This window comes from Platalea leucorodia, assembly GCF_965183815.1.
Source record: "Platalea leucorodia genome assembly, chromosome: 12".
Taxonomy (NCBI): Eukaryota; Metazoa; Chordata; class Aves; order Pelecaniformes; family Threskiornithidae; genus Platalea; species Platalea leucorodia.
This window is the reverse complement of record NC_138834.1, coordinates 17,522,820-17,543,813: the sequence shown is the minus strand read 5'-3', so window position 1 is coordinate 17,543,813 and position 20,994 is coordinate 17,522,820. Positions and strand designations below refer to the sequence as shown.

At 62.0% G+C, this 20,994-nt stretch overlaps 2 protein-coding genes across 2 annotated transcripts; one reads left to right on the top strand and one right to left on the bottom strand.

The window, feature by feature from the left end:
* Positions 1 to 80: 80 nt before the first annotated feature.
* On the top strand, positions 81 to 3,570 carry LOC309596681 (somatomedin-B and thrombospondin type-1 domain-containing protein-like). The gene is made up of 6 exons (XM_082325229.1): positions 81 to 574; positions 1,362 to 1,544; positions 1,673 to 1,763; positions 2,687 to 2,860; positions 3,282 to 3,402; positions 3,496 to 3,570. Exons 1-5 carry the CDS (start codon positions 142 to 144, stop codon positions 3,385 to 3,387), a joined length of 987 nt encoding a protein of 328 aa, XP_082181355.1. The 5' UTR covers positions 81 to 141; the 3' UTR covers positions 3,388 to 3,402; positions 3,496 to 3,570.
* Positions 3,571 to 5,362: 1,792 nt separating this feature from the next.
* On the bottom strand, positions 5,363 to 19,784 carry LOC309596425 (tRNA (32-2'-O)-methyltransferase regulator THADA-like). The gene is made up of 31 exons (XM_082324624.1): positions 19,661 to 19,784; positions 18,805 to 18,982; positions 18,494 to 18,580; positions 18,182 to 18,209; positions 17,703 to 17,851; positions 17,363 to 17,485; positions 17,004 to 17,124; positions 16,583 to 16,734; positions 16,012 to 16,096; positions 15,567 to 15,703; positions 14,919 to 15,116; positions 13,826 to 14,522; positions 13,575 to 13,727; positions 13,373 to 13,482; positions 13,066 to 13,226; positions 12,648 to 12,814; positions 12,176 to 12,361; positions 11,440 to 11,591; positions 10,645 to 10,788; positions 10,236 to 10,340; positions 9,824 to 10,024; positions 9,401 to 9,551; positions 9,025 to 9,259; positions 8,641 to 8,880; positions 8,281 to 8,506; positions 7,934 to 8,140; positions 7,491 to 7,729; positions 7,094 to 7,276; positions 6,398 to 6,664; positions 6,096 to 6,301; positions 5,363 to 5,962 (listed from the first exon to the last, which is right to left on the bottom strand). Exons 1-31 carry the CDS (start codon positions 19,762 to 19,764, stop codon positions 5,646 to 5,648), a joined length of 5,709 nt encoding a protein of 1,902 aa, XP_082180750.1. The 5' UTR covers positions 19,765 to 19,784; the 3' UTR covers positions 5,363 to 5,645.
* Positions 19,785 to 20,994: the final 1,210 nt, after the last annotated feature.

The window sequence follows — 20,994 nt, the reverse complement described above, 5'->3', positions numbered from 1 at the left end:
GGGGATGGGGTCCTCCTTTGCGTCCTCCTTTGAGCTCGCTGCCCTCTGAGGCTGAGCCGGCGCTCCCAGGGGAGCGTTGGCTTCAACCCAGCAGTGCCCCTTCTCAGCTGCTCCCAGGCAGCTCTGGGGTTGCATTGTCCCATGCACAGCGTTTTATTAACCATCCCAGTTAATTTTATTAATTCCTCACCCCGACCGCAGAGCGAAGAGCTGGGACAGCAAGGGTCAGTGGAGCAGAAGGGAACGGGCTTTGTCACCCAGCCCAGGGGCGGTGCGGCAGGGGCTCCAGCCCTCGCTGCTTGCCCAGCATTTGCCCACACGGGGGGGGGAAGGCTGTCATTTGGTGGTTTGTGGGGACCTGGTGCCATGTGGGGCCTGCTGTTCTGCGGGGGCTGGCTGCTGGCCACCGGCTACCTGGTGGGTGCCACGGGCGGCTGCTGGCACCAGTGCTGCCCGGGCAGGAACAACAGCTGCTGGGCCCCAGGCGCCCACCAGGCTCGCTGCTACTGCGACTCATACTGCGAGAGGACGGGCGACTGCTGCAAGGACTACCACGCCGCATGCCGCCGCGCCGGTGAGTGTTGGGATGGGATAGCACCAGCTGGACCCTGTGCTGGATGGGGAGCCCCCAGGCTGGGGGTGCCAGCCTGGGCTGCTGCTTTTGGTGGCAGGTATTTGCTGTTATCTGTTAGCCCCGTACTTGAGCAGTAACAGGATGTGTCTGGGGATGCCAGCTGGGCTGGATTTGGAGCAATATCCCGATTTTCTGCTTTTTTCCATGCTGAACGTCTGGCTGCTCCCTGTGCAGTAACAGAGCCCACAGGGGTGGCCTCTGGTCTGCAGCTGAGAATAACAGGATGACAACAGCACTGTCGTTGCAAGCCTCGGAGCCATCAGTGTGGAACCTGGGTGGGATGAGCCCTGGCGTCACCCCTGCCACTGCTGCAGGTGGTGCCTTGCACGGGGACATGGGGATGACATGGGAGGGGGCTTGGGGGGGTGCAGAGCCAGCCCACCCTGGGGGCCCAAACCCGGGCAGGCGCCAGCCATGACCCTGGATAATTGCAGCAGTCAGCCCTCCCTAATCTCCGGGATATTAGCAGGGTCCCAGCTCAGCGCGATGCAGAGCTGCAGCAGCGGCGCAGGGATAAAGGCCTGCGGAAGCGGTGCACAATGCCACTGTGCCGGCGGCTGGCGGGGCAGCGTCTGCTCAGGAGTGGGGGGAGAGAGACCGCTGGGGTCACCCTGCCCGTTCTCCTGTCTCCGCTCTCCCCCTCCCCTGTTCTGCATCTCCCCTGCTCTCCTCCTTCCATCTTTCATGCCATTGAGGCTCTCTTTTCCCTCCTTCATCCTGCCTGCAGCAGTGGGCTGCGCAGTGGGGCCCTGGGGACCATGGAGCGGGTGCAGCTCCCCGTGCGGGGTTGGCAGCAAGGCCCGCAGCCGCCAGGTCACCACCCCACCCCGGCACGGAGGGGAGCCCTGTCCCGACCTCAAGCAGCGCCGCGGCTGCCTAGGGGAGCACCCGGCCTGCGGGACAGCCAAAGGTAATGTGGGTCCTGCAGGGATGGCTACCTCCCTTGTGCATGACTGTCCCCTGGTGCTGCTGTCCCCGCTGCCTGTCCCGGGGCGTCTTTAACTGTCCGTTTGTGTCCCCTGGCTGCTCTTCTGCCAGAGGTGGCCAAGATATTACCTGACTCCTTCAACCGGGACTTCAGGGATCCCTGGCGAAGAGCTGGGCTGCTGCTGCCGGAGGAGCCATCCAGGTAGGTGTGGGGCTGGGGGCCTTCTGCACCCCCCCCCACCAGAGCTGGGGCCCCTCTGCACCCCCATACAAAGCTATGGTCCCTCTGCAGCCCATCCTAGAGCTGTGGCCCCTTTGCATGCCCCTGGCCCCCCCACCAAAGCTGGGGCCCTCTGCACACCCCTCTGCAGCCGTGGCCCCTTTGCACCCACCCAGAGCCATGAGCCTTCTCCCCCACCCCAGCCTTGGCGCCTTTGCACCCCCTCCAGAGCCATGGACCCTTTGCACCCCCCTACAAAACTATGGCCCCTTTGCACTGCCCCCCCCCCCCGCCCCGTAGAACCATTATCCTTCCCACCCCCTAAACCATGGTCCAATTGCACCCCCCTACAAAGCCATGGCTCCTCTGCACCCCCAAAAGTTGTGGCCCCTTTCCCCCGCCCCCCAAATCATGGACCCTTTGCACCCCCACAGACTGTGGACCCTTTACACCCCCCTACAACACTATGGCCCCTTTGCACCCCCCCTCAAAGAGCTGTGGCCTCTTTGCACTCCCCTAGAGCCTTTATCCTCCCCGATCACTTTGCACACCCCCCCCCAGACTCATAGCCCCTTTGCACCCCCCAAAAAAAACATGGCCCCTTTGCACCCCCTCCCAGAGCCATTATCCTTTCCCTCCCCCCAAACCATGGACCCTTTGTACCCCCATACAAAGCCATTGCCCTTTTGCACCCACTCCTAGAGCTGTGGGCCCTTTGCAACCCCTCAGAGCCATTACCCTTCTCACCCCCCCAACCATGGCCCCTTTACACCCCCCCATCCATCAAGAAAACACCACAACCTCTGCCCTACCGTTCCCCCCCTTTTCCCCCTATTTTCCCCCTTTTCCCCCCCCTTTCCCCCCTTTTTTTCCCCCTTTTTCCCCTCATTTTTCCCCCTCCCCAGCTCCCCCCTCCCCAGCTACTGCGGCTATTTCCGCCTGACGCAGGTAGGGCCCCCCTGCCGCGGGCAGGCCTGGAGCCGCCGGCTGCACCAGGACAAGCGAGTGTGCGTCGAGTGCCGGGGGGATGCATCCCACCGCCGTCCCCCTTGCACCGGACATGGGCTGCAAGGAGCCAGGTAGATGGTAATTGGGGAGGGCGAGGGGGGGAATGTCCCCCCCCATGGAGGAGCATCTCTCTGTGCCCCTATGGCATCTTCCTTTTATATTCTTCATGATATATATAATATATTTGTATATGAAACTAATATTATATTATAATATGCCACAATATTATAAGATAAGATTATAGTATGCCATAATATTATAAGATAAATCAGTAATATGTACTATAAAGCAATAATATATAATATAAAAATAAATATATTTATATAGAATAGAATATTTCAGTTGGAAGGGACCTAAAACGATCATCTAGTCCAACTGCCATTATATGTTATTATATGTATATGATTATATATATATAACTATATACAATTTTAAAAAATTATATTTAATTATTCACAGCGTGCCCTAGCTCTCACCAGCTTTCCCTTCCAGGACATTTTGGGTGGCTGCCTCCGTGGCAGGGTGCCAGGGCTCATGGGTGCAGGAGGAGCTGCAGGAGGGTTGTGTCTGCCCCCCACCGGCTCTCATCTTTGTGTAGCATCCCCCTGGGAAGGTGAGCTGAGCCTCCCTATGCCACTGCTCCTTGCTGGGGAGGCAGGGAATGAAATAAAAACATGGTGCCGTTTATAATTTCACCCTTCTGCAGGCTTGCTGCTCGCCCTTGGTGCTGACTCTCTGTGTTTTCCATTGAGTATTTTGTTGAAGAATGGGAAGAAAACCCTGCTTATAAAGATTAAAAATAAGGGAATTGCTAAAGTATGGTGATTAATGGCAGAAGAACATCACGCTGAGGTTAAATCTGGGTGAGCAGATGATGCGGCAGTGACATGGTAGGACAACGCAATGATGTCATGCTTAGCCATGACATCATGCCGTGCAACGAGCTGCCATTGGCGAGCAACATGAGGATGGAGATAGCATCCTCCCTCTGTGCGTTCAGGCCGGCCGGACTGCAGTCAGCCGTTGGGCGAGGCGTGAAGTGCTGTGGCTTGCAGAGAGAAATTAAACGTAGGCACCTGAAGTCTGCATATGGGCGATGGTGCTGGTGGGTGCCCAGGTCCAGCTGCGGGGCTTGGCAGCCCCCACTGGAGGGAACGGGGCTTGGCTGGGCGATGCTGGGCTGCGCTGATGCCATTCCCCACTCCTCACCTGGAGTGACATGACCTCGCTGGTGAGGTCCCCGGTCCAGCCTTGGCTGGTGGTACCTACAGCTGAGACACTGTGCTGGCAGCCTCGGCACCTGCCTGCACCCCCAAACCACCCCCTGGGTGACTTCACCCCCACCCTTGCCAGGCACAGCACCAGCGCTCGTCCCACAGAGATCACCTTTATTCACACACAGATGCCCACGGTGACCAGCAGTGCCCAAGCCCCACACTGCCGTGGCAGAGACACTCGGGGAGCTCTGAGCTGTTCAACACCCCCAGGGAAATGGAGCGAAGGGGCCGGAGGAGACGTGGGCAGCAGCAGAGGGTGGCCATGCCCACACCATGAGCACCCATCTAAACCCTAGCCTGGGTGGCATGAGGCTCCTGGGGCGCGGGATGAAGCGCCATGCCGGGGCTGGCTCTCGCTGGAGTGGCTGAGGGTGTGCAGGCAGGCAGGAAGGAGGGAGCCCAAGATGAGCACAGCCCCGGGTCTGGGAAAGGAGGTGGGAAGGAGAGGGCAGCTCATGGCACTGCCATCCCGGCCTCATCCTGTGGGACACTGGCCACAGTCTCCTCCCAGGCATGCTGCTAGGCCAGCACGTTCTTGTACCAGCCGCTCTTGTGGATCAAGACGTCCTTGCAGAGGCTGAACTCCTCCAGGATGAGGAATTTCTCCTCCTCCTTGGAGAACTTGATGTGCTTTGGTTTGGCTGTGTTCATGCTGCCCCTGCAGCAGGCTCGGAGCGGGTGAGGATGAGGATGGGTCGGAGTGTGCTCACGCTGAGCACCGCTCCATCCCCCCGTCTGGGGCACGCCGAACCGGGGCTGTGGCACTGCTTGGGGCTCAGCAAGACCGATTGCCCCCGGGGGTGCTGATGATGTTCCCCCGCAGTGCTCCCCCAGCCTGGACAACCAGCAGGGTCCCTCGCTGCCGCCGGGCCGGTGCCAGGCAGATGGCTGGGGACCTGGGTAGGGCCACACCCTGTTCCCAGCCCGGCTGGGGTGGCTCCGGTGCTGGGGGGCTCAGCTGGGTGCTGGGTGTTCCACCTGCCCATCTGCAGCTGTGAGCTGGGCTGCACCCGTGGGGCTGGGTCTTCATGGGGGTTTTGTTTGGTTGCTTTGGGTTTTGGAGCTCCCTGGTTGCAGCTGGCGGCCGCTGCTCGTTTGCTGCCCCACAATGCGTTCGGCTGCTGCCCGCTTCCCCTGCTACTGCCTCCCCCTTTCCTGCGGCCCCTTCCAATCAGGGAAATTAAAAGGCTTCAACGCTCGGGATGTTTTTGGCCACTTTATTTGAGGTAAAAGCCCAGGTCGGCCACGAAAGAGTTAAAACATTGGTTAAAAAAAAGGTGGTGGGAGTCAAAAAATGCAAGAGGGTATGAGGGCTCCGGGGCGCATGTCGCCTCCTCCCACTCCTCCCAGCCGGACCCAAGGGCAGGGATGCTACAGGCAGCAGCGCAGGCATGGGCCAAGGCAATGCTGCACTGGTGTCCTTGGCATGGAGAGTTACAAAACATTGGGAATAAAGGGAGCATGTCCAGCATGGCGAGTGGGGTTCCCCTGAGTTACACCACCAAACCTGTAGTCCCAGCTGGCGGCCAGAGAGAGCATCTGGTGAATGGAGGGACGTGGCAGCGTGAAATAAGGAGCCTCATGGCTGTGGGGCTTGGCGTGATGCCCCTCCATGCCTGGAGCCATCAGCAGCCCCAGACGGTGGTCCTGGCTTCCCCAGCACATCACGCTGGCTCTGCGTGGGGGCCAGCCCATGCTGCGGCAGCAGACCCTGTACCAGCTCAAGCTCCTGCTCCAGCTCCTGGGCACCGCAGCCCAGCCCCAGCACAGCAGTGGCACTTTTCCCCAGCACCTGCAGCACTTGTACTGCCAGCCGGGCCCTCACCAGCAGCACGGCCATGGCTACGTGCAGCTTGGCACAGCCCAGCGCCTTCATCCCCCAGCGGGCAACGGCCTCTGCAGAGAGAGTGGGCGAATGGGCCACCACGAGCACAGTAGGGTCCCCCCTAGGCAGAGCTGGCCCAGGGGATGGGGACACCAGCTTGCCTGTCCTGGGGTTTCGTGCCACCCTGCTCCCCCCGTGCTGTACCTTGGCTCCAGCGGTGCTTGCAGTACCGCAGGTCGCACAGCATGTCAGGGCCCGCGGCCACCAGCCAGCGCAGAGCTGAGGCATGGAGCGGGCCGCCAGCAGGCGCCTTCTCCAGGAGCTGCAGCAGGATGGGGAGCAGCTGCTGCGCCAGGACGGCCGGCTCCGCGAAAACATTGGGTTCATCCTCCTTGTACAGGCTGGTGGCTCTGGGGGAAGAAAAGCCGAGGCACAGGTGAAGCCGAGGGCTGGCGCCACGGTGCCCTGCGCTCCCTCGTACCCAACCCAGGGGTCTGGCAACTCACTTGTTGGCCTCCAACTCCTCCACGATGCCCCTGAGATCTAGGACAGGGAGGTGCTGCAGCAGCAAGTCAAAGGTTTCGGGGTGCTCCCCAAACTCTGTCAGGAGGAGCTGCAGGAGGCCCAGGAGGCCCACGTTGTCCTGCACAAAAATGCAGCTGTCTCGGAACGACTCACTGGGGTCCTGCCGCAAGAGGCTGGCAAAACCTGAGGCCTCATGCCGGACCTCCCGCTCCTCGTCTTGCAGAAGGTGAATGCCCATGTTTATCAGCCTGGGGAAAGGAAAGAGAAGGGAAGGGAAGGCCACTGCACTCCCCAGAGCATCCCCAGCCTGCCTGGAGGGTCAGGGGAGGACAAGACCTCTCCAGGGCAATGCTTCCCAAAAGGACTTTTCTCCTGGGTTGTGAAGGCATAGCCGCCACCCAAGCGCTCACTACTTGGGAGGGTAGGGACTGTGACGGGGATTGAGGGACCCACCAATGCAGTTTATTGCTCATAAGGGACCGGCTGCTTCTATTAAAATGCTATGCACAGATTTTTTTTCTATGCTGCAAGCTCTTGGGTGCTAGTGATTTTTGAATGAGTGGGGTTTTCTTTAATGCCCTTGAATTTTTTGCAGGGGACATCACCTTTTGCAGGGTCAGCCTATTAACCTGCAACACCCCAGGGCTGTGGGCAGCGCTGCTCCTGCAGGGACCTACCGCAGAGCCACGGGGATGAGCAAGGGACAGGCAGTGCACAGGGCTCGCTGCACCACATCGGCACCCGCTATCTGCAGGGAGCGGGCAGCCGCCAGCCGCAGCACCTCGTACGAAGCAGACTGGCTGCACTCCTCCAGCGCCGTGCACCATCGCTCAACCAGGGTGCTGTCCTCATCCTCAAACCTGTCAGAGGCCGGGGAAGGAGAGGGAATTCAGGCACACCTTCCAGCTCCATCCAGGGGTCCAATGGCCACTGGCTGCTCTGAGACCGCAGGACCCAGGTGCAAAGCCAGCTGTGATTTACAGGAGAGAAGTTGTGGCTCTGTTTCTAGCAAGGACTAAGGAAAAATCTCCTGGAAGGGTCAAGTGGAGCCCTCCGGCAGCAGCAGGGACCTACCGGCGGGCGAGCAGCAGGCTGGCAGCACACAGCACCTGGAAAAGGAGGTCAGGGCCAGGACACTCAGCCTCCACCATGTGCAGTAGCATCTCCAGGCATGCTGCCGAGGAGCCCTGGAGCTTACGGGAAGCTTCCTGGGACCATGACGAGGGATCTCTGTAAAGATGCAGCAAAGCCTCAAGGTACAATCTCAGGAACTCTTTGTCCCGTCTCTCTCGCAGCACCGACCCCAGGCTTTCCTAGTTGACAATGGGAAAGAAGGTACATGGTTAGTGGCCCTGGCACCACAGGGCAGCAACCTCAGCACAACTGGCTGAGCACCCTGCACCTGTGCACCATCAGTGTGGGGAGCACCGTGCTTCTCAGTGAGCACCCAGGATCCCGTCTGCATGGTGCATTGGGGACCCTCTGCTTTACTCAGTGACTTTTGAGCCTCGTCATACCAGCAGCGTCAGCCTCAGAGCCTTCTCCAGCTCCTCACACGTTCCTCCCTCCCCAGTGATCACCCAGCTCAGGACAGCAAGCTGGACGTCGGGATTCAGCTGCCAGAGAAGTGAGCAGACGGCACCAATCTGATCGCCATCTGCCAGCCGGGCTGCCTCGCTGCACACAAAGCGGGCCATGGTTTGGTGGAGGATGGCCGAGCCTACCTGGAGGAAAACCAGGATCCCCCTTCCAACACAGCCTCAAGTGGGGTATGTGGCCCCCGAGTTGGGGGGTCCCCACCTCCCACCCTGAGGCTCGCCGTCAGGGAGGTCACGGCTGTGATTTCCCCGGCAGGCAGCGGTACCTGTAGCTCAGCACATTTCGGCTTTCCCCCCAGCGGGAGGCTGCCCAGCTCAGTGCTGACAGCGTCACGGATGCTCTGGGCGAAGCCAAGGCTAAAGGATGCAGGCAGGAGGGCGAGGACCTGGAGGAAGGTGGCACGGACGAGCGGGCAGCGCTGGGCAGGGGTGAGCAGCCAGCCCCGCGCCTCCAGCTGCAGAGCCACGGGGCGCAGCGCCTCGGCTGACAGCCTGCGGAGAGACACACAGCCTCACCGTGGGGCCAGCAGGACAGGGGCAGGTTCTGCTTTTTGGCCAAAAAGCTCCATCTCGGCACAGAGCGACCGCAGGGGCCGTGGGTGGAGGGATGGCATGGGACCACTCACCCATTGGTGCCTGAGGTGGGGGCCAGCAGTGCCTGCATCTGCAGCAGGCACCCGTGGACAGCATTGTGCGAGTGGACCTGTCTGGGTGCGGCAGGGAGCTGCCGGGCCAGCTGCAGGAGGAGCCCCGGGCGCTGGGGTGGCGGGACAACTGGCACCAGTGCCTTGGCGGCCATCGCTCGCATGGCATAGATGGGACTCCCTGCCAGCCCCAGCAGCGGTCTCAGGAAGACAGCAGAGGGGCTGTGGAGCAAAAAAGGCACTGTGTGTTGATGGTCTGGCTGGAGTGAAACCCCTCTGAGAGCCAGGGCCAGCCCTGGCACTGCAGGACCACTTCCTGCTGCAGGAGCCCTTGGCTGGAGCAGAGCATCCCTGCTGCCCCCTCACCTGCTGGGGCCATCGGTGCCAGGCTGCAGCTGGGCCAGGAGGGTGAGGACAGCGTGGAGCGCTGGGCGCAGGCAGGGTCCCCCCGGCGCAGGCCCTGCGGCCGCCTCCAACTCACCCAGCAGCACGGCGCCCAGCTGGGGGTGCTGCCCGAGGAAGGCTTGCAGGCTCACCCCCTCCGCCAGGCAGCCCTCCCCACGGCTCCGCTGCTGGCCCAGCAGCCGGGATGTGAGGGCGCCTGCAGGGACAGGGCAGAAAGCAGCGTCAGGTCCCCTCTACCCCTTGCCCGGCCCATGACGCTTTGCCCCGGCCAGGCTCTAAGCCCCAGGGGCTGCATCGGTCCTGCAGGGATCTCTCACCTCTCCCCCTCGGTACTCACTGAAGAGCTGGATGGCCGCATTCCTCATGGCCCAGCATGGCGAGCCCAGGCCCCGCAGGGCCAGGGCCACCATCGGCGTGGCGTGGCGCAGCAGCGTGCCACCCAGCCCCGCACCGCGGACCAGTGTCTGCAGCACATGGAAGGCACACACCTGGGGAAAGTATGCGGGGCTCAGCAGCACTTCGTGGGGAGGGGGCTCACACTTCCATGCAAAGGGAAGATGGTGGGAACAGACAGGGGAGCCAAAGGGCCATCAGCTCTCGGGCTGCTGGGATAGGCAGCGTGGCCAGGGTTGCGTATTTTTGCTCACCCTGAGGTCTCCGCACTAGTGCAGCTTCATGCTGGAGTACCCAGCATGACTCCCTTTAGGGAACCAACCAAGTGAGATACAGCAGCCAGGAGCTCAGCACCCACCATGCTCACCTGTGGGAGGTCGAGGGTCTGGTCCCAGTCCTGCGGCAGGGCTGTGGTGGCCAAGGCCAGCAGCGTCTTGACACAGCGGGTCAGCAGTGGCCGTGCCTGCGCCGGGGCCTCCCCGCTGACGATGCAGAGAAAGAGCATGGGGAAGCCGGCGGCACGGCGCGTGATCGAGCTGCTTCGGGGTCCGCTCAGCGCTTCTAGGCCCTGAGGAACAAAACCCACCCGAGATATGGCTGGAAACGTGCCGGCTGGAGCCTGCATCTGCTCTGCAGGGGAGGGCACTGGCTGCACCAGCCCCACACTGCGGCATCCCAGCTGCCATGTGGGTGCTCACCCCAGGGTGGGGGGACACAGGGACATAGCCCTGGGGTTCCCCAGGGCACGGAGGGAACATAAAGCAGAACAAATGCGGTACCTGCTCCAGCATGGTCTGCGGGATTGCCTGCAGCTCCGTGTCTGGGTGGTTCAACAGAGCAGCGCAGAATTTGGTGAAGCCCATGCTGCAGCCCTCCACCGCTCCCTAGGGCAGAGCAGCATCAGGCCCCCCACGCCCCCAAGGCTGCACCCACCAGCCTCCCCCAACCCTCAGAAACCTCTTTGCAAAGGGGAAGGAGGAAGCGAGAAGACATGATGGCATGGGGATGTGATGGGGTTTGGCACCAGGATCCCAGCCATGTCCGGTGTCCTGCCCCAGAGCAGACCCTGCCTGCTGCGCTTGGCCTCCCTGCACGCTGGTGAGAGCCCCCAGCTATTGACCCGGGGCAGGGACGGGGCCGGAGGGGTCGGCAGGGGGCTGAGCCACCCCAGGCGGGACGCACTCTTACCCAGTGCCGGCACCGCAACAGGATTTCCTGGAACACCCTTGCGGCTGTCTGCAGGGTGGGGAGCCGGAGGAGGGGCCCTGATCTGGCCGGCAGCACTGGGGCCAGCAGCAGCTCGGCCAGGCCCCCCAAGAGCAGTCCAATCTCCTGGGAAGAAGCAGAAGGTCACTGGGACTGGCAGTGGGGCTGCCCCGTTTCCGTCTTGCCCTGTTCCCGTCTTGCCCCATTCCTGTCCTGCCCTGGCATCGTGGCCACAGGGAAGCAGAGCAGGTGCTGCCATTGCCCCCCCCAGCACGGGCGCTCTCGGTTGCCGGTGCCGTCAAGCAGCGTGGTCGATGGGACGCCCATGAGCACACACACACACTCTGCAATACGGTGGTTTCCCAGCCAGCTGCAAGGTGTGCATGGCAGAGGTGGCCTTTTTCCAGTCAGCCACTGGAGAGGAGGAGAAACGGACAGATGGCTGTCGGAAAGGAGCTGTGATGGGTGGCTACAGGGCTGCAAGCCGGGTAGCCCAGCTCTGCCGCAGCTGGGCTCTGTCAGTGCCTGGGAACCAGCTGGGCTACATAAGGGCAGGCAGGGAGGTGGCTGATTGTGGGTAGGGTGGTAGTTGCATCCTCCCTGGCAGAGGGTGAGGATGGCCTGTGGCAGCTCCAAGGGCAGAGATCCCCCTTGTTCGTCCTCAGGGAGGGTGAGTGCCCCAAGGGGAGCTGGAGAACCTAGTTGCTGGGGTGGGCTGGGCAGTGGGTGCTGTGCTGGGGTGTCCCTCTCCCCGGTGCTGTGGGGAGGGGTGCCTACCTTCACTGATACCCAGCAGCAAGTCAGGATCAGGCTGTGCTCTTCCGACAACAAGACTGAGTCCTCCTCCTCCTCCTGCTGCCCCCGGCCTTTCCCCAGCACGATGAGGGAGCCGATGGCGTTCCCCATGTCTGCAAACGATGGGGCAGCAGCTGTGAAAGGGACAAGCCTGGCCTGAATGGGGCTGTGCAGGGCAGTGCCTGTGTGGGGCAGAGGGAGGGGGATGCTGCCGGGGGGTGGCGGGGGGACTTGCTGTCCCCTGTCCAGAGGGCACAAAAATGGCAGCAGCTCCTGTCCTGCAATGTGTCCTGCTCAGCACTGCAGCTGCGCTTTGCCCCACTGCTCTTTCCGAGCCATTGCTCGGGGCTCTGCCTGCTCTCCCAGCTGCTTCGATCTGGCAAGTGCCTCGCTGCTTCTGGAAGGTTTTTGCCTCTACTTCTGCTGCTGTTCTCACATGCAGTTGAGAAAGGGACCCAAAAGCAGGCATTAGCCGCTCTGCTCCTGTGGTTTCCACGATCCTCTGCTCAACACCTGCAGCATCCTTGCCTGGGTGTCCTGCTTCGGACCTCACTCCTGGGCCAACTTTCCCTGCCTGGCCCCACTGCTGTCCCCTACTAGAGGCAGCGAGCCCAATGCAAGTGCCTTCCACAGAGGCTGAAGGGCTGCTGGATCAAGGATGGCTGTGATGGAGGTGTCAGTGGTTCCTGGGGCTGGTCCCCCCCAGGGATACGCTCACCTTGCTCATCAGCGCCGAGGCCTTGCTGGCTCTGCAGAGTGCCCAGGAGGAAGGAGGTGATGTCCCTTGCTGTGGTCACGAGGCGGGTGAGGAGCTCCTGCCAGCTCTGCACTGACTCCGCTGCCTGCATGGAGGCGGCCACCTCCGGCACCTGGAGCAGGCACCTCCGCAGGGCTGCGATGGCTCCTGCACAAACACCCACCTCTGGTCACAGCACTGGCCAGCACAGCCCCAGCTCTCCTGCCTGAGCCTGCTGCTAAAATGGCTCACAGGCAGGGGAGCGAGCAGGGCCCCTAGATGAAGGGCATACTGGGCAGGTGGAGCAGTGACACAGGGAAACTGAGGCAAGGATGTGGCATCAGCACTGAGTTGTTGCCTCAGTCCTGCCTGTATGATTCCTGCCTGCTCCAAGTTCCCAGGGAGGAGCCCTGCCATGGGAGCCGCTTGCTGCCCTGCCAGGCTGGGGACGTACCGTGCATCGGCGCAGTGGCTGCCGCCTGCAGCAGGTCCCGGCACGCCGCAGCGTACTGGGCTTGCAGCATGTGGAGAAGGTGCTGAGCGAAGCAGAGGCCTCGGTTGGGCAGTGTGGGGGCTGCTTCGGCCTCCAGGGCCAGGCTTTTCATGGTGCTGCTGTCTGACCTGGGGGAAGGGGCAGACTGCTGCAAGGACAAGAGAATTTTCTGGCCGACTCGGGCTGTGTGGCTCCTTCCTCCCTCGGCTTGAGGTCCTGCACCCCAACCCTACCCAGCTCCCCACTGCAAGGCTATTTCAAACCCAAGCCATCGGTGCCCCGAGTTGTAAGCGCAGCCTCTGGCGAGACACCAGTGCTGCCGACGTGCTCTTGGGGGCTGCTGTGCCACTGCGGGGAGGCAGAGGCTGGGAGCTCATACTTCTGCAGGATGGTTTTCATCAACACGGCTCCGGCTTCAGCCTCCTGCACTCGTGGGCTGCCCAGGGCGTTCTGGGCCAGCTGGAAGAGAGCCAGAGCGATGGGCTCGGGGAATGTGGCGGGGAAGTAGCGGACAAGCAGCTCTGAGGCCAAGTCTCTGATCTGCCAAGACAGAAGAGGTGGGGGGAATTGGGACACAAGATGGAGGGGAAAGCAGCTGGGGCAGAGCAGGAGGGGAAGCCTATCGCCCTTCCCCTCTGAGCCCACTTGGGGCCGAGGCAGGCGGCTTTATGACCATTAGGGATCACCTCGTTAGTGCTGTCCTGCAAGCAGCTCAGCAGCGCCAACAAATTGGGCTGAGAGAAGAAGTCCCAGCAGCCGCTCTGCCTGGCGTAGCTCAGCAGCATGGCCATGGTCCCTGTGGTGGGGACAAGGGGCGGTGGGACGGGGCTGGTGGGGCGCACCCCCGCAGCTGAGGGGTGATGCTCTGGGCGGGCTGCCCATACTCACGCGGGGGCTGGCCTTTCTTCCTGTCGGGGCTCCAGGTGTCCGTGCAGGTCTCCAAAACAGCAGCCAGGAGGAGCAGAGCCGTCTTCTTCCTCTGGTAGTTGGAGCCCGGGCTGAGTGAGGTGATGCTGAGCTGCAGCAGCCACTCCACAAAGCCTGCGGGCAGAGAGCATGGCAGCAAGCGATGCCAGGCTGGGCACCCACTTCCAATTCTCCGGGGGGCTGCGGTAGAGGCGCTGGGGCATCTGCCTCACCTACTGCCTGGGCGAGCTGCTCTGCTCCCTTGCCCGGCTCGGTGCCTCGGGGCACCTTCCCTCGAAGCTGGGCCAGCGAGCTGTCCCGCAGCCGGACCAGCGCCTTCCTCACCGCTGCCTGCAGCAGCTGCCGGAACGAGGAGGAGTCGCAGTTGAGGTTGAGGGGCAGGAACTCCCGCAGCAGCTGCACCTCAGTGCCCGAGAGAGGCTGGTTGGTGCTGGGGCTGCTGCAGATGAGACTCAGTGCTGCCAGCCGAACGCCTTCCTCGCGGGCACCCAGGCAGCAGGAGAGCCGCTCCAGCGCCTCGCCCTGCAGCGGCAGGGCCCCCAACACGCTCTTCTGCGCCTTCAGCAGCGAGACCCAAGCCCGGAGCGACGCCGTGTCCCGGCCACCGAACTGGGCGGCCAGTGGTGCCTGGGCGGCCGGGAGCTGCCGCAGGGTCCAAGTGAGGAGGTGGTTGGCGGCGTTGCTCTGCAGGATGGGCAGGGGCGAGCGGAGCGCCTGGGAGAGCAGGGGCAGCCAGCGCAGCACCCACTGCTCCACCAGAGCCACCTCTGCGCCCCGCTGCCCATCCTGCTGCTCGGCACACTGCTGCCGCACCAGGGCCTTGTAGACCTCGGCAGCTGTGGGACACAGGTGGTTGGTGGAGAGGCAGCTCAGGAGGTGCTGCGGCAGGTCCAGGTAGACATCCAGCACCTGGAAGAAAGGCAGATGACCCTCACCTCCCTGCCAGGCTGAAGGCTGCGTATAGCGGGGGACAGATCTGGGTACAGACCACACTGTGGTCACCCGTGGCACTGAGCATCTCTCATATCCCAAGCTGCTTTTGGCCAGATTTTGGTGGTCATCAACAGGCAAAGCTTCCCTCCCTGCTGGCAGTCCCCAGGGATGCATCACTGTTGCTGCAGTTCACTACCCCACCAGGGATACTATCCCTCAGGTGATGCTAAAACAGTCCCCCGTGCTGGGAAGGCTGCCTGCCCTCACGGCTGAGCTGGGCAGGAGAAAGTGACAGGCAGCAGACAGAGGCTGTGCTATCCCAGCAGCAGTGCCAGCTGAGACCAAGCCTCCCTGTCCCCCCACCTTCCCCACCTGCTGGCTGCCCACATAGGGGACGATGGCACACAGGGGCACGTATCTGGCTTTGATTTGCCACGGCATTGAGACCACCCTCTGCAGCATCTGTTGGTAGAGGGGTCTCTCCTTGTCCTGGAAGTGCTGGCACTCGAGGTGGTAGATCTCCAGGAGCAGTCGGAAGGAGCTGTGGATAAACTCAGACACTCCTTCCACCTGGGCGAAGAAAAACAGCAAGCAGGAGAGGTTAGGGTGGGCTCCCCCTCCTGTCTCGCTGCTTCAGGAAAGATCCTTTGCTCTCCCGTGGCCGTGGACTTTCAGTACTGGCTGGTAACCACAAGGTTAGAAGGTGGGGATGTGGGGATGGCAGGAGGTGAGCCAGCAAGCGTGGACTGGCTGGGACTGCACCTGTGGGTGCTGCGTGCGGAGGGCGAAGCACTGGGACATGGCCCTGAAGAGGCCATGTGTGACGAGTGCCTCGGCTTCCACAGCGTGGGTGCCCCTGCCCTGGCAGAGGAAGGCAGCTGCAGGCAAGGGGGTTGCATTTGGTTGATGGAGCTGAAACAGGCAGCGGTGTGTTATGGGCAGGGGAAAGGCAGCTGAGCTGGGTGAAGGAAGGGCTGTTTCTGGCTGCTGTGGCATGGGCTTTTGGCACCGCAGCCTTACCGGGGTCTCAGCATTGTCCCACACCAGCTGGGTGAGCTGCCAGAGGAGCTCGGCGTCCTGGGCCAGGATGCGGGTCCCCGTCAGGTGCCAGACAGCAGGCAGGCTCTCCCGCAGGCGCTGCAGCCACAGGGCGCAGGCTGCAAAAGCAGAGAACACTGCTGCAGCCCTCGCCTGAGACACTCACACGCAGCAGAGCTGTCGCGGGCTGCCGGGCTTAAGGACCCTGTGCGCAAGGGGAGCAGTTTCCCTGTTAGGTACACAAGAGCCTGGGAGGGTTAGTGTCCATCAGGCTGGAGCAGATATTAACAGCAGTTTCCAAACCAGCCACCAAGATCCAGAAAAGCATCTTCCCCAGAAAAAGATGAAGAGCCATGGAGGCTCCATGCATCATGAGCACAGTGAATCCTTCAAACCCCGCTGCTATGGCAGGGTCATCGTTTCCTACCTTGGAAGCAGTAGTAATGGCAGTCCTTCTGCTCCTTGGTCAGGGCACACACAGTGGGAAAGACAATGTCCAGCAGCAGGCAGGCCTGCGGGAGCACAGTGGCTCAGGGATCGGGCAGGCACGGGCTTTCCAGGGTGAGAATACCCCACCACGAGACAGGTGAGAGCACTCTGTGGTTTTCCTGCTCTTACAGCAGCTTATTGCTAGCTTTTGCTCCCTGTCTAGAAGCCCTCAGCACGTGAGGACTTGGAAGATGCTACAGATGGGCAGAGCTGGAGGCTGTGCTCTGCCCAGGGGGGTGAACACTGCTGCCACTTCTCTTGTGCGGGCGCTACTTTTGGCACCACCTGGCTTCTCACCGCCCCCAGGAGAGGGAAATCCGCTTTCAGATGTCTATGGAAAAAGCAAGCTCCTGGCTAACGCGCCATGCTCACTGGGATGCGTGGAGCTGCTGGTGTGGAGTGGTGCAGGCTGGTTATGTCCCCCGGGGATCCACAGCCCCCGTCGGCAGCTGCCAGCCCCGCACAAGGGGGTCTCCAAATCCCTGGCCATTGGATTTGTGCTCTCCTACCTTGTGTGTGAAGCTCTCCAGCTGGCAGCTGAGGATATCCGTCTTGCAGCACGTCAGCAAACCTCTGGTGAGCACCAGCTTCTCCAGCCCGTCTGGCTCCAGGAGGGGGGGGGCCTCCACTTTCAGCTCCCCAAACTTCAGCTCCCCTGCGCCTGGTTGGAAATGGCTGCGTTAGATGGCAGAAAGATGGCAAACCCAAATGCTGCTCTGAGAGCGAACTGCCCTGGCTCGTCCCAGAGTGACCATGGGAGGTGGCCAGTGGCAGCTGGGGCTCCCGCACCCCAAGAGCAGGACATGACAGAAGAATCCAGCTTGGACTGCTGGTGAGTGGCACTGGCCTCTGTCCCCTTGCACCCAAACATGCCTGTCCCCGCTATCCCCTTCACCAGAGGCTGTCCCCGGCTTGGGACAGAGCACGCACCTTGGTCGGGGAGCTGAAAAAGGGCCAGCACAGCGCTGGCCCCGCGCTCGGGCTGGGGGGCTGTGTTCACCAGCATGCTCAGGGCCGTACCCGCCAGCAGCCGCGTGTCCTTGTTCAGGGCCTGGACTCACAGGGGAGGCAAAGGCACAGCTCAAAACACCATTTGAAAACCAGACTCCATTTAATCCTCCCTCCATGCCCATGCAGGCACCTATGCAGGGTCTGTCAGACACCCCAGGTGTTGGGGCTGCCTCTGCACGGTCCCCTTGGGGAGGGGAATGGGCAAGGCACCCGACAAGGACGGCAGTGCTCTGTTCCTCGGGACAGGCAGCACCATCCCTCCCCACGGCCGTACGTACCTTCCCCCATGCCACCTCCAGCAGCAGCCCCAAGAGGCTCTGCAGGGCTTTGCTCTTCCCCGCCGTGCTCCATGCCAGAGGGGCCAAGTCCTTCGGCAGTGCCTGGAAGAGCTGGAGGCAGGCCTGGAGGAGGAGGAGGGACAGGGGCCATGGGGATGGCTGTCAGCATCCCTCACCTCTCAAAAAGCAGCGATTCCCCAGAGATGGGCATTCGAAATGGCGCTGTATGCCACATCCCTTCTGGACACCGCTGCCAGTGCCTGGCTGGGAGGGGGCTCCAGTACATCCCTGTCCTTGCAGGGACTGATCCTTCTCCCCTCCTCCAAAATTCAGCTCTTACCTTGACAGCCAGGTAGCCCCAAGTGCCGCCGGGTGCAGGCTGGCTCTGCAGCACCCAGCGCAAGGTGGTGGCCAGGCACTGCAGCAGGGGGACGAGGTTCTGCCGCCAGTGCTGCCGGCCCAGGCTGCTCTCCTCTATGAACATGCACACTGTGGACAAGGGGACAGCATCAGTCCCCGGCCCTCCTGGCACCGTGCCCACAGCCAGCCCTGCTCCCGGTTAAGCCAAGGGCTGTGCTGCCAGTAAATGGGGTAAGAACAGGGCTGGGATCCAGGGGATGCTTTGGCTTGTTTGGTTTCCAGCTGCCCTGGGTGGATGGGCAGAGCCACTGGGTGCTGCTGGGACCCCTGCAGAAATCCTACAGATCCGGCTGATCTGTCCCACAAGCACAGAGGACTCGGTCTGCGTGGGTAGGGGGTGTCCTGTGCGTTGGTGGCATGGGCTGGGAGAAGCCCCAAGAGGGGAAGGAGCAGACTGACCTGACTGAAGGTTCCCAGGAGACAGCACCTGCGGGGGGCAGAAGGACAGTTTGTCCGATGTGACAACACGCTGGGGCTCGGTGCCTTGGGCAGGAGGGTCCTGCCTGCTCCAGAAGCTGTCCCAGCGATGAGCAAAGGGCTGGTGTGAGGGGCAGCCACGTGTTGCCGGCTGCAAGCAAGGGCGAGCCCCCGGCATGGTGGGAAGAGAAGCAAGGACCTCGGGCAGCCCAAACCAGGATGTCCCTGTTGCACATGGGTTCCAGCCAAGCCCCCATGAAAGCTGGTGCCACCACACAACCGGGGTGCTCTCACCTCTCCCTGCGGCGCCAGGCCGGCCAGCAGCATGCCCACCTCCTGGGCCAGCAGGGCTTCCTTGCCCACCGCCAGCTGGGTCACAATCTGCCGAGAGACACCCTGAGTCAGCAGGTCTGCCCGGAACCCCGAGAGATACCAGCTGCAATGTGCTTTTAGGGGAGCTCTGTGGCATCACCACGGTCCCTTTGCTGGTAAGGATGCACCGCGCCGGGGCTGTGCCGGCAGCAGGCAGAGCCGGGCGAGACCATCGCTTACACTTGTGACTAATAGAGCTCTGAAGCCACAGCCCAGCCAGTTGTATTACGGACCTGTTCCAGTTTCTGGAAGGAGCTGGAGCTGCCAGTTGCCTCCATCTGGAAAGCCAGAACACAGCGGAGCAGAGGCCGTGCCTCCGCCTCACCCAGCGCCTGCAGACCCTCGCTTAGCGCCCGTGACAGCAGGAAAGCCTCCTCCAGGTGCTTGTCTTTGCATCTCTTGGCAGTACTCCTGAAACAGGACAGGGACAGGGGTGAGGATAGCCTGGCTTGGTGGGGCTTGGGGTGGGGATACCCCAGCTTGGTGGGGATTAGGGTGAGGGTGCTCCAGCTCAATGTGGATTGGAGTGGGGGTACCCCAGCTTGATTTGGATTAGGGTGGGATGCTCTGGCTTAGTGGGGATTAGGGTTGGGGTGCCCTAGCTTGATCTGGATTGGGGTGGGGGTACCGTGGCTTGACAGGGGTTAGGGTTGGGGTGCCCTGGCTTGGGCTGCTTGTCTCTCCCAACTGCGCTCAGCATTGCACGGGGGGGTGGGGAGGGAACTCCTTAAAGCTCAGAGTCCACAACGCAGCCTGTTCTGGCAAACGCAAGCCCTGCATGTGTGTGTGTGGGCGGGTGGGGGTGGGTGGGCAGAAGGGCCCAAAAAATCCTAAAACTTGCTGCCCTGATGCTGCAGAGCAGGCTGGAAGGGGATGAGGGCAAGGAGGGGTGGCTCGGTCCCCATGCCTCCCTCCCCACCTCCCGACCCGCGCCCGGGGGATGCTCGGGGGACCCGTGGTGGGTACCCGCGCCCGGGGGATGCCGCGATCCGCGCCGGGGAACGCTCGGGGGCTCCACGCCGGGGGATTCCCGGGGGACCCGCACCCGCGGAAGGCCGGCGGCTCCCTGCCCGGGTCCCGTCCTCTTACCCCGCGAATTGCCGCAGGCAGCGCAGGCAGGAGAGCACCGGCTGAGCGATGCCCAGCGCCCCGTAGAAGGCAGCGCAGGCCCGCGCCTCCCGCTCGGCTCCCATGGCCGCGGCGTCCGCCACCACCGAGCTCGGCCGCGCTCCTGCCGGCTCAGCGGCGCCCCCTAGCGCGGTCCCCCGGCCGGGCGGGGCGGCGGCGGCGGCACCTCCCGGGAGCCCTGCGGGCGCTGAAGGCTGCGGGCGAAGGCGAGCGCCGGCGAGCGGCGGGCCCCCACGGTCCTCCTGCCATGCCACGGGCACCATCCCTGTCAGCCAGCATCCCTGTCAGGCAGCATCCCTATCAGCCAGCATCCCTATCAGCCAGCATCCCTGTTAGCCAGCATCCCTATCAGCCAGCATCCCTGTTAGCCAGCATCCCTGTTAGCCAGCATCCCTATCAGCCAGCATCCCTATCAGCCAGCATCCCTGTCAGCCAGCATCCCTATCAGCCAGCATCCCTGTCAGCCAGCATCCTTATCAGCCAGCATCCCTGTTAACACTGATAGCCAGCGGTGGGACTCGGCTTCTTCCTGTGGAATGGAATGGCTTTTGGAGAGAGAAACAGATTTCTTATAACACTTGATGTTAATTATCATTAAATTCAAATGATTTTATCTAGGTTCTTTTTGTCACTTGGCACAGGGTTGAACTATTTTAACAGGAATGATTTGGGGGTTGGACTAGATCACCTTTAAAGGTCCCTTCCAACCCAAACCATTCTGTGATTCTATGATTTCTGTACCTTTATTAAATGTAGTTATAACTCCTGACTAATGCATGCCACTGAACTTCACCCAGCAGCTATCAAGAAAGTGCTCCTGGCTGCTTTTGACCTTGAAGGATTGTTTTTCCCCTGGGTTGTTTCTCACAGTGGCACCGGGGTGAGCGATGGGCATCGGCCCCTTGGGTGAATCAGTGGCACGGGCAGCCCAGGTAAGCGCAACTGGGACGGGCCAGCGTCTGCGCTGGAGGATGCTGAGATGTGGCTCCCTGGGTGAGCACTATGCTTGGGAACAGAGAGGACCCAGCCTGTAGTTTTTGGCAACATTTTTCAGCAGTGTCTGGCATTTCTGTTCCATTCTAGAAATCAACCTGGATGCCCAAATCCAGCCACGAGTCCAGGTTTGCCCTGACTGCTGCCAATATCAACCAGAGAAACAGCCTGGGATCTACCCCAGGTAAGGCAGAGCGGTGCGGGAGGATGGTCACGTCCCTCAGACCAGCTCCCCTGCTCCCTGAACCCTGCGGCCACCCCACACAGGTGAGGGAGTGGGGGGGAGCGCTGCCACACCAGAG

Coding starts and splice junctions, on each gene's coding strand:
- LOC309596681 (XM_082325229.1), top strand. CDS start 142: ATGCACAGCGTTTTATTAACCATCCCAGTTAATTTTATTAATTCCTCA. Junction 575..1,361: donor CGCCGCATGCCGCCGCGCCG/GTGAGTGTTGGG, acceptor TCCTGCCTGCAG/CAGTGGGCTGCGCAGTGGGG. Junction 2,861..3,281: donor CATGGGCTGCAAGGAGCCAG/GTAGATGGTAAT, acceptor TTTCCCTTCCAG/GACATTTTGGGTGGCTGCCT.
- LOC309596425 (XM_082324624.1), bottom strand. CDS start 19,764: ATGGGAGCCGAGCGGGAGGCGCGGGCCTGCGCTGCCTTCTACGGGGCG. Junction 18,581..18,804: donor CCTTCCAGAAACTGGAACAG/GTCCGTAATACA, acceptor GTCTCTCGGCAG/ATTGTGACCCAGCTGGCGGT. Junction 6,302..6,397: donor GAGGAGTTGGAGGCCAACAA/GTGAGTTGCCAG, acceptor TTCTTCCCCCAG/AGCCACCAGCCTGTACAAGG.